General features: G+C 40.3%; 1 protein-coding gene across 7 annotated transcripts in view; it reads right to left on the bottom strand.

The window, feature by feature from the left end:
• MAPRE2 (microtubule associated protein RP/EB family member 2) overlaps positions 1-13,474 on the bottom strand; it is a 186,512-nt gene that overhangs the window by 44,439 nt on the left and 128,599 nt on the right. For all 7 annotated transcript variants that reach the window (XM_012103352.5, XM_012103351.5, XM_042239398.2 and 4 more), the window contains one exon: positions 1,144-1,289. In XM_012103352.5, coding sequence (XP_011958742.1) covers positions 1,144-1,289 — 146 coding nt within the window. The remainder of the gene's footprint in view (positions 1-1,143; positions 1,290-13,474) is intronic.

Consider the following 13,474-nt stretch of genomic DNA (forward strand, 5'->3'; position numbering starts at 1 on the left):
GAGGAAGGAGACCCTGCACAACTCTTTACTTAACTTGCTATTTTATATTGGATTATACTTGATTAACAAGGTTGTGATAGTTCTAGGTGCACTCTACGCTTTAGTTTTGAATAAATACACCAGGAGCCAAGTTGCAAATTAACCTCAGCAAAGGTCATAAACTTGAAAATGATTCAAGAGGTGGAAATGTGTAAGACAATATATGTTTTGCAATACAAATAATAAGAAGCCAAAATTTTCTTAATATTTTGATAAGAATGCTTTAATTATATACTTTGAAGACACTAACTGCATTAAATTAAAAATATATACAGTTCAGCAAACTTTTCTGTTTTCTTTTAACCTCTCTTATAACCTAGTATTTAATTTTTTTATTTTCATAGCCTGTTTATTACTATGCAAAGAAAAGTTTTCTATTTCTCCCTTGCTTTTTTTCCTTATTTAAACTTCATTTCTAACTTATTCCCTCCAAGAGCTATATCCTAAATAAAGACTATGAATTTAATACGTATATGAACTGAATGGGCTTCAGCAATAGTCCTTATGGGAGGAAAAAGGACTCCAGCCTAACTTCATTTGTATCACACCAGGACAAAACTTTAAAGTTCAAAGGGGGTAAAAGAACATTTTACGGACAATGAGTGAGAATCTGAGTACATACACGGGACACTTGGGACAGGCAGTCCCTCACTTTAACTTCATAACCACAGGGACTGGGGTTCCAATCCCATTTTACAGATGGGTATACTCAAAGAATTTAAATAACTTGGTCAAGTCAAGATTAAAAGCCATGCCATTTCTATGGGATTTCGTGATTTCTTCAAAGAAAAAAACCTACGAAGAGCCACAGTGGCACCTGGCAAACATGAAAATTTCTCACCTGCATTGCTAATACAGAATAACAACATTCTAGCATTCACGATTTCTGTTAGAGTTTTCAGTTGAATGGCTACAAGTTTAGGAATCTCCTTAGATAAAAACCTCAACCAGGTATGAGAAGTGAGGGTTGTGCTTTATGCTGTACATACAGAACTCAGCCTAATGATATCAAGATATAGCCCCTTGAAATGTTTTTGGATTTTTGCACAAAAAGAAGGTTAAGCAAAGACGATGCCTTTTACGGAGGTCAAATCTGTCTCCTACCTTATCAACATTCATTCGCTTGAATGATGCTTGCAGAAGCTTAAAATTGTGAATGTATTCATGCTCCAACTTCGCCTGAAATTTTACTTTCTTCAAACTAATGCAGCCTGGGAAGAGCATGTCCATGAACTGGCAGTAGGCTGCTCCTGAAAAGAGACAAGGACAGACAGGTTGAGTCTGAAGGTACCACGTGTGACTGAGCGGTGCTGGGCAGGAGGGAGCCCCACGTCCTCAGCCCTCCTGCTGTGTGCTCCTCTCCTCCCTGCACCCACACCTCCTGGTCCACCAGGGCTGGGTGCTGGAGGGCAGGGGTGAGTCTGGATGCAGCTCCTCCACCTCCTCACCCCTAACCACTGTGGTACAGACGCTCTTCACGACAGCATCACCGGATTCCATGAGCAATGAACAGAGCTTCATTCTTTAACATGTGAGGAAATCAGGCTGAGAACAACTCTTCTTCGCTTCTCTCATGAAAAAAAAGGAGCATATTTTTCCTTCCATCGAGCTGCTACCAGCTCCAAATCATTAACATATATAAGAGAAAAACAGCCAAAAATGTCTACATGAGCAAACTACAGGAAATATGGAGCTCAGAATAAGAATATGTATACGACGCCCAAGCTGTTTTATATCCACCCTGCAAAATGGCTGAGGTGCAACTGTTTTACTAAGCGATCTGATACCAAAAATAGTTGTGTACCGATTTAATTCCAGTCCAGAGAAATGGGATTCTTATATTAACGTGAAGGATGGAGACATGGAGACTCTGAAACTTGCAGAAATTCAGAGTCATGCTGTTTATGACTGAGAAATGAAAATAACAGACATGTCCGATGAGTCCCTTGAGGAAATAGTCACAGAAAATAGGTTCATTAGGAAGTCTTTCATATACATCTGTATGTACATTTTCATGAAGAACTCTTAGATCATGACAATTTCAACTAGAAAACTGCAGAAAGATCACACATACTAATTCATATCTTCTTAACAGTAAAGGCTAAAGGCATTTCCAAGTCACAAAGATTATCTTTCTTTTACAAAAAGGAAAAGAAATTGAGTGGTGAGAATGGGAATAAATGGCCATTTATGAGTTCTCTTTGCTTCTGCACTTCTCCAGATCTCTCCATCTGTTTCTATAATATGCCAGTAATATGCCTTTTTGAACATAAAGAGCTCCCCTCCATCCACTGGTATCACGGTTTTGCAAGAAGCCTTTCATTCTGTTTGAGAAACTCTCCCTTACCTAGAAGAGACTACGTGGTCTCTTACATCAAATGGAGGCTGAGCATCCTTTACTGAGATAGGAATCTAAGAAAAGAGGGAAGCAGAAAATGCTAGTCGCTTAGTTGTGTCCAGGTCTTTGTGGTCCCACGGACTAGCCCACCAAGCTCCTCTGTCCATGGGATTTTCCAGGCTAGATACTGGAGTGGGTTGCCACTCTCTTCTCCTGGGGATCTTCCCAATCCAGGGATAGAACCTGGGTCTCCTGCATTGCAGGCAGATTCTTTACTGTCTGAGCCACCAGGGAAGCCCTATCAAGGAAGTAGGGGCTGCTAAATACAAAACGGTGAGGCAGCCCATTATTTGTAGGTAAGACTATAAAGTGAATCAAGGCAAACTGGAAGTGGTCAAACAGATGGCAAGAGTGAACATTGACATTCTAGGAATCAGTGAACTAACATGACCATTATATCTATTCTTGTGGGCACTAATCCCTTAGAGAATAGTGAAAGTGAAGTTGCTCAGTCGTGTCCAACTCTTTGCGACCCCGTGGACTGTAGCCTACCAGGCTCCTCCATCCATGGGATTCTCCAAGCAAGAATACTGGAGTGGGTTACCATCTCCTTCTCCAGGGGATCTTCCTGACCCAGGGATTGAACCCAGGTCTCCCTCATTGGAGGCAGACACTTTAACCTCTGAGCCACCAGGGAAGCCCCTTAGAGTGTAGGGTAGCCTTACAGAGTAGCCATCATAGTCAACAAAAGAGTCCAAAATGCAGTACTTGGATGCAATCTCAAAACGACAGAATGATCTCTGTTCGTTTCCAAGGCAAACCATTCAATATCACAGTAATCCAAGTCTATGCCTTGACCAGTAATGCTGAAGAAGGTTGAATGGTTCTATGAAAACCTACAGGACCTTTTAGAGCTAACACCCAAAAAAGATGTCCTTTTCATTATAGGAGACTGGAATGCAAAAGTACGAAGTCAAGAAACACCTGGAGTAACAGGCAAATTTGGCCTTGGAGTACAGAATGAAGCAGGGTAAAGGCTAATAGAGTTTTGCCAGAAGAAAGTACTGGTCCCAGCAAACACCCTCTTCCAACAACACAAGAGAAGACTCTACACATGGACATCACCAGATGGTCAACACCAAAATCAGATTGATTATATTCTTTGTAGTCAAAGATGGAGAAGCTCTATACAGTCAGCAAAAACAAGACCGGGAGCTGACTGTGGCTCAGATCATGAACTCCTTATTGCCAAATTCAGACTGAAATTGAAGAAAGTGGGGAAAACCACTAGACCATTCAGGTATGACCTAAATCAAATCCCTTATGATTATACAGTGGACCTGAGAAATAGATTTAAGGGTCTAGATCTGATAGATACAGTGCCTGATGAACTAGGGACGGAGGCTCATGACATTGTACAGGAGACAGGGATCAAGACCATCCCCAAGAAAAAGAAATGCAAAAAAGCAAAATGGCTGTCTGAGGAGGCCTTACAAATAACTGTGAAAAGAAGAGAAGCGAAAAGCAAAGGAGAAAAGGAAAGATATAAGCATCTGAATGCAGAGTTCCAAACAATAGCAAGGACAGATAAGATAGCCTTCCTCAGCGATCAATTGCAAAGAAAGAGAGGAAAACAACAGAATGGGAAAGACTAGAGATCTCTTCAAGAAAATTAGAGATACCAAGGGAACAGTTCATGCAAAGATGGGCTCAATAAAGGACAGAAATGGTATGACCTAACAGAAGCAGAAGATATTAAGAAGAGGTGGCAAGAATACACAGAGGAACTGTACAAAAAAGATCTTCACGACCAAGATAATCACAATGGTGTGATCACTCACCTAGAGCCAGACATCCTGGAATGTGAAGTCAAATGGGCCTTAGGAAGCATCACTAGGAACAAAGCTAGTGGAGGTGATGGCATTCCAGTTGAGCTATTTCAAACCCTAAAAGATGATGCTGTGAAAGTGCTGCACTCAATATGCCAGCAAATTTGGAAAACTCAGCAGTGGCCACAGGCTTGGAAAAGGTCAGTTTTCATTCCAATCCCAAAGAAAGGCAACGCCAAAGAATGCTCAAACTAGCACACAATTGCACTCATCACACTCGCTAGCAAAGTAATGCTCAGAATTCTGCAAGCCAGGCTTCAGCAATATGTGAACCATGAACTTCCAGATGTTCAAGATGGTTTTAGAAAAGGCAGAGGAACCACAGATCAAATTGCCAACATCTGCTAGATCATGGAAAAAGCAAGAGAATTCCAGAAAAACATCTACTTCTGCTTTATTGACTATGCCAAAGCCTTTGACTGTGTGGATCACAACAAACTGTGGAAAATTCTGAAAGAGATGATAATACCAGACCACCTGACCTGCCTCTTGAGAAACCTGTATACAGGTCAGGAAGCAACAGTTAGAACCGGACATGGAACAGACTAGTTCCAAAAAGGAAAAGGAGTACGTCAAGGCTGTATATTGTCATTCTGCTTATTTAACTTATACATAGAGTAGAAATGCCGGGCTGGATGAAGCACAAGCTGGAATCAAGATTGCCAGGAGAAAAACCAATTAACTCAGATATGCAGATGACACCACTCTTATGGCAGAAAGTGAAGAGGAACTAAAAAGCCTCTTGATGAAAGTGAAAAGGAGAGTGAAAAAGTTGGCTTAAAGCCCAACATTCAGAAAACTAAGATCATGGCATCCGGTCCCATCACTTCATGGCAAATAGATAGGGAAACAGTGGAAACACTGGCTGACTTTATTTTTTTGGGCTCCAAAATCACTGCAGATGGTGACTTCAGCCATGAAATTAAAAGATGCTTACTCCTTGGTAAGGAAAGTTATGACCAACCTAGACAGCATATTAAAAAGCAGAGACATTACTTTGCCAACAAAGGTCCATCTAGTCAAGGCTATGGTTTTTCCAGTGGTCATGTATGGATGTGAAAGTTGGACTATAAAGAAGGCTGAGCAGTGAAGAATTTATGCTCTTGAACTGTGGTTGTTGGAGAAGACTCTTAAGAGTCCCTTGGACTACAAGGAGATCCAACCAGTCCATCCTGAGGGAGATCAGTCCTGAATATTCAATGGAAGGACTGATATTGAAGCTGAAACTCCAATACTTTGGCCACCTCATGTGAAGAGCTGACTCATTTGAAAAGACCCTGATGCTGGGAAAGATTGAGGGCAGGAGGAGAAGGGGACGACAGAGGATGAGATGGTTGGATGGCATCACCGATTCAATGGACATGAGTTTGGATAAAATCCGGGAGTTGGTGATGGACAGGGAGGCCTAGTTCATGGGGTCTCAAAGAGTCGGACATGACTGAGCAACTGAGCTGAACTGATAAGGTGATAAAATAAAGGCCACAATAAGTTATCACCTCCAGAATCTTTATATCTGCGATGCCTCCTTTGGACGCCAATACCCTGAGTACAAAACTGGGATTTTGTAGTCAAGCAGATGGATTCTCTTAAAAACAAGACAACATAAAACAAACCAAAACAAAATACACTGGAGGAAATAAGCATCAGGACCCTGGGGGGTGTTCTTACAGCTGTCATCCATTATCCGGGTCTTCCTTTTGACATGCCACCAGATGGAGCCAATACCAATAGCCACTCAACATAATTTTTATAGAAAAGGGGATGTCTAAACACAAGTGTCTCATTACCTGCCATTTAAAGAGTTATATTCACTTCTGTAGTGTTTAGCATAAAGTTTACTTATGGAGACACCAGCATCTATGCATTCTTACAAACCTACCAAGCAAATCACTCATTTTCCAAATTTGAAAAGTAATAGCAACGTTTGAGGAAAAAAAGAAAATCTTGCATACAGTGTGTGAAGCAAGGAACGAAAAATCATCTCCATCTCATCATCCAGAGAAAACCACTGTTAATATTCTGGCACAAGCCATTCTATTTTTTTTTTTTTTAATTTAACAGACCGTGATTCCCTATCCGGATCATTAAATATTCTCTACTGACATTTTTAATGGCCTTCTGATTTTTATATCATGCTTAGCAACTTTCCCAAGCCAATATTACATAAATAAGCATGTGTATTTTCTTTAAGTACTTTTATGGTCTCAACTTTTACATTTACATTCTGAATCCATGTGGAATTTATTTCGGTCTATGATGTAAAGGATGGTTCTAATTTTAGTTATTCCAAATGTTAGTGAAAATGGCATTTTTGGCTCCCCAGCAACTGGACACCTTCCCATCTGACTTGATGCAACAGGGCCCTGCCTCCCACCACAGCACCGAAGGTGGGCCAACAGTCCTTTCCCCACACCCAGCCTGTGACTTAGGCTCTGTCTTTGGATGCTCTTGCCTGGGTTTCCAAATCTTGAGGGAGTGAGTGTAAACATGCAGGGACCATTAGAATTTGGTCATGATGGCCGCAGTGGGATCTAGCAGAAGCTGGAGCAGCTCAGCATCATCCTCCCCGTCCCAAGCCAGTGGCTTGAACGAGGCTCTCTTTCTAGTTTCTTAGCATCTTTTGCTGGCTGTCATCTTCTGAGCGTGTTTCCCCAATGACTCTGAGCTGCCCAGTATCGTTTCTATAAATCTGTCTCTGCTTCAACTTGCCACAATTATTTTCTGCTATGTTCCAACCCCAAATGCTGATTGATAAAGCTAGGGAGGTGCTGAACACCATCATTTCATAAATAATCTATACTCTTCCCACCAAGGAATAACTGTTTTTACTCTCTATGACTTTTCTAATACATGCTCTTAATGTCTCTTCTTAGTTTTGTTTTTTTTTTTTGCGGGGGGGGGGGGGCCTGTCCCTGTGATAGTTGCACACTCTTCCTGGTGGCTCAGTGGTAAAGAGTCCTGCCAATCTGCCTGCCAATGCAGGAGACCTGAGTTTGATCCTTGGGTCGGGAAGATCCCCTGGAGAAGGAAATTCTCAGGATTCTTGTCTGGGAAATCCCATGGACAGAGCCGGCGGTTACCATCCGTGGGGTCACAAAAGAGTCAGACATGACTTGGTGACTAAGCAACAACAATCGCATGTATCACGACATGCAGCATAATTTCTCCTCTCCCTTTCCTCAAAAATTTCTCAAATTCTGTTGTGCATTTATTCTTTCTATAATAATTTTGAATTTGTCATTCACAGCATGAAGAAAATAGACTTTCTTTTAAACGTAGTCATTTACTATGTAATGGGAGAGCTTTACTGAAATGTAATTCATACACCATGAAGTTCAATCTTCTAAAGTTTATAATCCAGAGGTTTTTAATATAGTTACAGAATCATGCCTCTATAACCACTTTCTAATTCCAGAAGATTTTCAAGATTTTCATCCGCCAAAAAAACCCCAGTCATGTTAGCTGAGACTCCTGACTCTCTCCTCCCCCAAGGCCATGGTAATTAGGCACTAAATCAGTTATTGGTTGCTATGGACTTGCTTACTCCAGACATTTCATATGAATGGAATCACCAACTATGTGGCCTTTGCATCTGGTTTCACTCACTCAGCAAAATCTTTCCCAGGTTCATCCAGGTTGTGGCATGTGTCGGAATGTCATGTTCTTTTTTTATGGCTGAATAATACTCCACTGTATGAATACAACATATTTTATTGATTCAATCATCAGCTGATCAACATTTGAGTTGCTTTCACTTTGGCGTTATTATGAGCAAGGCTGCTACAAACACTCATGTACAAGATTTTGCATGAACATAAGTTTTCAATTCTCCTGAGATATACCTACGAGAGGAAAATGGCACCTTTGTGTTTAACATTTTGAGGGACAGCTAGACTGTTTTCCAAAGCAGGTGCTCCATTTTACAGTCCCACCAGCAATGTATGAGGGTTCCAGGTTCTCCAGATCTTCAGCAACATTTACTGTCTTTTTGATTCCAGCCATTCTAATGCATGTAAATTTTTGATTTCCCTAAAGACAAATGACATTAAACATCTCTTCCAAATGCTTTTTGACTATCTGTATATCTTCTTTGGAGAAATGTTTATGCAAATCCTTTGCAGGGGGTGGGGTTAGATGCTCAGTCATGTCCAACTCTTTGAGACCCCATGGGTCTCTGTGAGACTGTAGCCCACTGGACTCCTCTGTCCATGGAATTTTCCATGCAAGAATACTGGAGTAGGTTGCCATTTCCTTCTCCAACGCCAATCCCTCGCTCATTTTTAAATGAGGTTAAATGTCTTCTTATTGGTGAATTTAAGAGTTTTTTTTCTACATTTCAGAAACAAGTCTTTTATTAGATATTTGCTTTGCAAATATTTTTTTCTGTGGATTGTCTTTTCTTTTAAAAATATTTATTTATTTAGGCTGCACCACGTCTTAGTTGTGGCACACAGGATCCAGTGGGATCTTCCATCCTCATTGTAACATGCAGGATCTTTAGTCGTGGTATGGAGAATCTTTAGTTGCAGCATGTGGGATCTAGATCCCTGATCAGGGATCGAACCTGGGGCCCCTGTATTGGGAGTGCAAAGTCTTAGTCACTGAACTGTCAAGGGAAGTCCGTGATAAGTCTTTTTCTTGATGATATCCTTTGAAGCACAGAATCTTTTTAACTTTGATGAAGCACAATTCATCCACTGTTTCTTTTGGTAATGACTTGGCTTCTGTCATATCTAAGAAACCATCGCTTAATCCTAATGCTAATGATTTCACTTACTTTTCTTCTAAAAGTTGTTTAGTTTTAGTTCATACATTTAGGTCAATGATGTATTTTCAATTATTTCTTCTATACGCTGTGCAGTTTGGATTCAAACATCATTATTTTGCACATGACCATTCAGCTGTCCCAGCACCATTTAATTATCTTGGCACTCTTGTTGAAATCAATTAATGATATATATACGGTTTATTCCTGAGCTTTCGATTCTATTCCATCTATATACCTATCCTTGGGCCAGTGACGCTGTCCTGATTACTACAGGTTTATAATCAGTTTTCAAATCAAAAGTAGAAGTCTTCAAACTTTGTTTTTCCTTTTCAAGATTCCTTCAGCTATTCTGGGTTCCATGAGTTTGCCCATTAATCTTAGAATCAGCTCAATTCCTCTAAAAAAGGTAGTTGAGATTTTGACAGGGACTTAACTGAATCTAAAGATTAATTTGGGGAGCAATGCCATCTTAACAACATTAGGTTTTCCAATCCACAAACAGGAGATGTCTTTCCACTTAAGTTGCTCCAATGATGCTTCAAAGTTTTTAGTGTGTGTATTATAATTCTTCATTAAATTTCTTCCTATTATATTCTCTTTAATGCTATTTTACATGGAACTGTACTCTTAATTTTATTTTCAGAAAACACTAATAAGGTTGATTTGGGGATACTGATCTTGTATCCTTCAATCCTGCTTATTAGTTTTAATAGTTTTTTGTTGGTTCCTTAGGATTTTCTGCATACAAGATCATCACTCTAGTTTTACTTCTTTCTTTCCAAACTGAATACCTCATTTCTTTTTCTTTCCCAACTGGCCTGGCTGGAAGCTCTAGAAAAATGTTGGATAAAAGTGCTAAGAGTGGACCTCCTGTCTTATTCTTGGTTTTTGTGTGTTGGGGGAAGCATCTAGTTACTCATTCTAAGTATGATAATCTTTGCAACCATATGGGCTGCAGCCTGCCAGGCTCCTCTGCCTATGGGATATTCCAGGCAAGAGTACTGGAGTGGGTTGCCATGCCCTCCTCCAGGGAATCTTCCTGACCCAGGGATTGAACTTGCATCTCTTGTGTCTCCTGCATTGGCAGGCAGGTTCTTAACCACGAGCACCACCTGGGAAGCCCAAATATGATAATAACCATGGGTTTTTCATAGATGATATTATCAGATTGAAAAGTTCCTTTCTATTCCTAGTTTTAGTGGTTTTAAAGGGTATTAAATTTTGTCAAATTCCTTTTTCAATATTCACCGAGACTATCATGTGGCTTTTGTCCTTTATTAATACTGGTACAACATTGCTTTTCATGTTAAGACAACTTTGCATTAACCCCATTTGATCCTAGTATATAATCCTTTTTGTATGTTGCTGGATTTATTCTGTTAGTATTTGTTGAGGATTTTTGTGTCTATATTTATAAGAGATACTGATCTATAGTTTTTGTGTGATATCTTTTTCTTGGTTTTGGTATCAGGGCGATACTGATCTCAGAGAACAAACTGTAAAGTATCCCCTCTCTTTTATTTTTTGGAAGAGTTTTTAGAGGATTGGTGTTAGATTTTCTTTAAATGTTGGTAGAATTCAATGTTAAATTATTTGGGTCTGGGTTTTTATTTGTGGAAATTGTTTCTTTTTTAATTGCAAATGCAATCTCGTGTTACACAGGGCTATTCACAATTTCTATTTTTTAAGTTTTAGTAGTTTATGTCTTTTTGGGTTATTTGTCCATTTTATCTAGATTGAAAATTACTGATTTTAAACATTTACTTTTATTGCTATAGTTATTGTTCCTGAGTTCTAATAAATTTTCAGTTAGTTCTCTGTGGTTTTATTGGGAGAAATCAATGCATAAAATAATGCATTTGTTGTGCCATGTATGTGTATATATATACATAAAGTATACAAAGAATATATACCAACTACCTTTTCAACTACCATGGAGATAACAAAAATGTTTTCCTCTTTTGATTAACATTAAATTTCTTCAATCATCATCATTGATTTCCTAATGTTGAATCATCTTTGCATTCCCTGAACTAAGTCCTACTTGGTGGTGTTCACAAAGTTTTCATTACACTGCTGGCTTAGATTCACAAACTCTTAAAAGAGATTGTGTGCAACATTTTTTGTGTGGTTTTGTCTTCTTTTCTTATGGTTCTTTTAAGTTTAAAAAAATAACTTAAACTATGGGAAACTGTCCACATTTCTGAGGGTCTAAAAGCTTGAGTACTAAAGTTAAAAAAAAAAAAAAAGATCTGGTCAGAATCCTTACTGCACATCAGCTACAGCTACGTCCTGGGCTTTTCACACCTTCCCTACTCACTTCATGTGAACAGCAAAGAAGCTGACTAATTTCTTCAATAAACAATGAATTAAAGGGTGGATTACATTAGCATTTGCAGTAAGTTCAAGTAATGTTATATGATCATTTAGGTATAACATTGTATGTTATTTTCTAGAGTCAAAGGAGGCCCTGAAAATTTTTTAAAAATATCTTCCTGACTTTGAAAATGTTACTAAAGAATTGTTGCTACTGTCTCTGGGTATGTCCATTTGGATATTTTCAACTTCCATTCCTCAAATCTCTAGTGCTTAAAAGAGACATCATGAAAAGGATGCCTTGACAGTAACTGTTGCTACTAAGAAGATCAGCAGTGGTTCTTGTGGGGCAGGAAACCACACGCAGGCACAGCTTAAACAAGGCTGTCATGTTCCGAGTCTCATCAAAGGTCACCCCTCCATCCGTGCTCTGGATCCCATCTCCCTTCACCTTCTCATGGATGTCACTACTGCAACTTTCCTCACTCTCCTGCAATGTCAATTTCTCTCCATACAGTCTTGGTGTTTTTTTTTTTTTTTTTTAAATGTGGACCATTTTAAAGTCATGTCCAACTCTTCTGACCCCATGGACTGTATAGCCTACCAGGCTCCTCCCTCCATGGGATTCTCCAGGCAAGAATACTAGAGTAGGTTGCCATTCCCTTCTCCAGTGCATCTTCCTGACCCAGGAGTCGAACCCGGGTCTCCTGCATTGCAGGCAGATTCTTTACCAACTGAGCTCTGTCTTTATTGAATTCGTTACAACATTGCTTCCATTGTATGTGCTGATTTTTTGGCCGGGAGGCACCTGGGCTCTTAGCTCTCCAAGCAGGGATTGAATTCACATCCCCTTCACTGGAAGGTGAAGTCCTAAACACCAGAGCGCCAGCAAAGTCCCCTGACTATTCTTTTTTTTTTTTTTTTTTAAGTCGCTCAGTCGTGTCCGACTCTTTGCAACCCATGGACTGTAGCCCAAGCTCCTCCGTCCATGGGATTCTCCAGGCAAGAATACTGGAGTGGGTTGCCATTTCCTTCTCCACCCTGACTATTCTTAACGTGTGCAAACATGCTCTGGTGTCATATGATTTTGACAAAATAAGATTTTAAAAACCTCCTTAACTCCATACAATCTGTTAGTTTGTTGTTGTTTAGTCCCTAAGCTGCGTCCACCTCTTTTGCGATCCCATGAACTGCAGCTTGCCGAGCTCCTCTGTCCATGGGATTTCCCAGGCAAGAATACTGAAGTGTATTGCCATTTCCACCTCCATGGGATCTTCCCCACTCAGGGATCAAACCCGTGTCTCCTGCATTGCAGGCAGATTCTTTACCACTGAGCCACCAGGGAAGCCCCAATCTTGCTACTCTGCCATTTATTTCCTCCTATACACAGCAAAACTTAACAAAATTGTCTTTATTTTCAATGTTTACTCTACCACTCAAACCAATTCAATTGTCTTCCAATCTTACTATAGAGGTTATCAAGGTTATCAATAGTGTCTCTGTTACTGAGTCTAACAGTCACCTTTTTTTCTCCATCCAGCTCAACCTCTGACTAGTATTGGGCTCTGGTGACCAGTACCTCCATCTTAAAAGTGTGTATTTTGTTCCTTAATTAGACTAAACAGGTACCAACGAACTTGAAAATTCAACTAACTTGAAAATCACTCACATTGTCCTAAAAGGCTGCTGCTGCTGCTGTTAGGTCGCTTCAGTCGTGTCCAACTCTGTGTGACCCCACAGACAGCAGCCCACCAGGCTCCCCCGTCCCTGGGATTCTCCAGGCAGGAAGTCTAGCCAGCCACAGTTTAGGATACTGCTCACGTCACTGACAGGTGTAGATATTTGGAGGCCATTTCATTCATCCCACAATAACGTGGCCTACATTTTACACAGATCCCACTTTTATCAAATTATGCCAAAGTTGCCATGACTCATGTGCCGCCCTTTGTTAAGGCTACACCAGTGGTTCCTGTGAAACCATTACAAAATCCAAACTCCTTCCCTGACCCACAGTGCCCAGTGCCCAGGCCTCTGTCTACCGCTCCCCGGAAGCTCCTTTCACACTGGCTTCCTTGGTACGCCACGTTCCTGCTACTCACAGCAAGGCTTAGAGGTCACCTCCTC

Source organism: Ovis aries, chromosome 23, assembly GCF_016772045.2.
Source record: "Ovis aries strain OAR_USU_Benz2616 breed Rambouillet chromosome 23, ARS-UI_Ramb_v3.0, whole genome shotgun sequence".
NCBI lineage: Eukaryota > Metazoa > Chordata > Mammalia > Artiodactyla > Bovidae > Ovis > Ovis aries.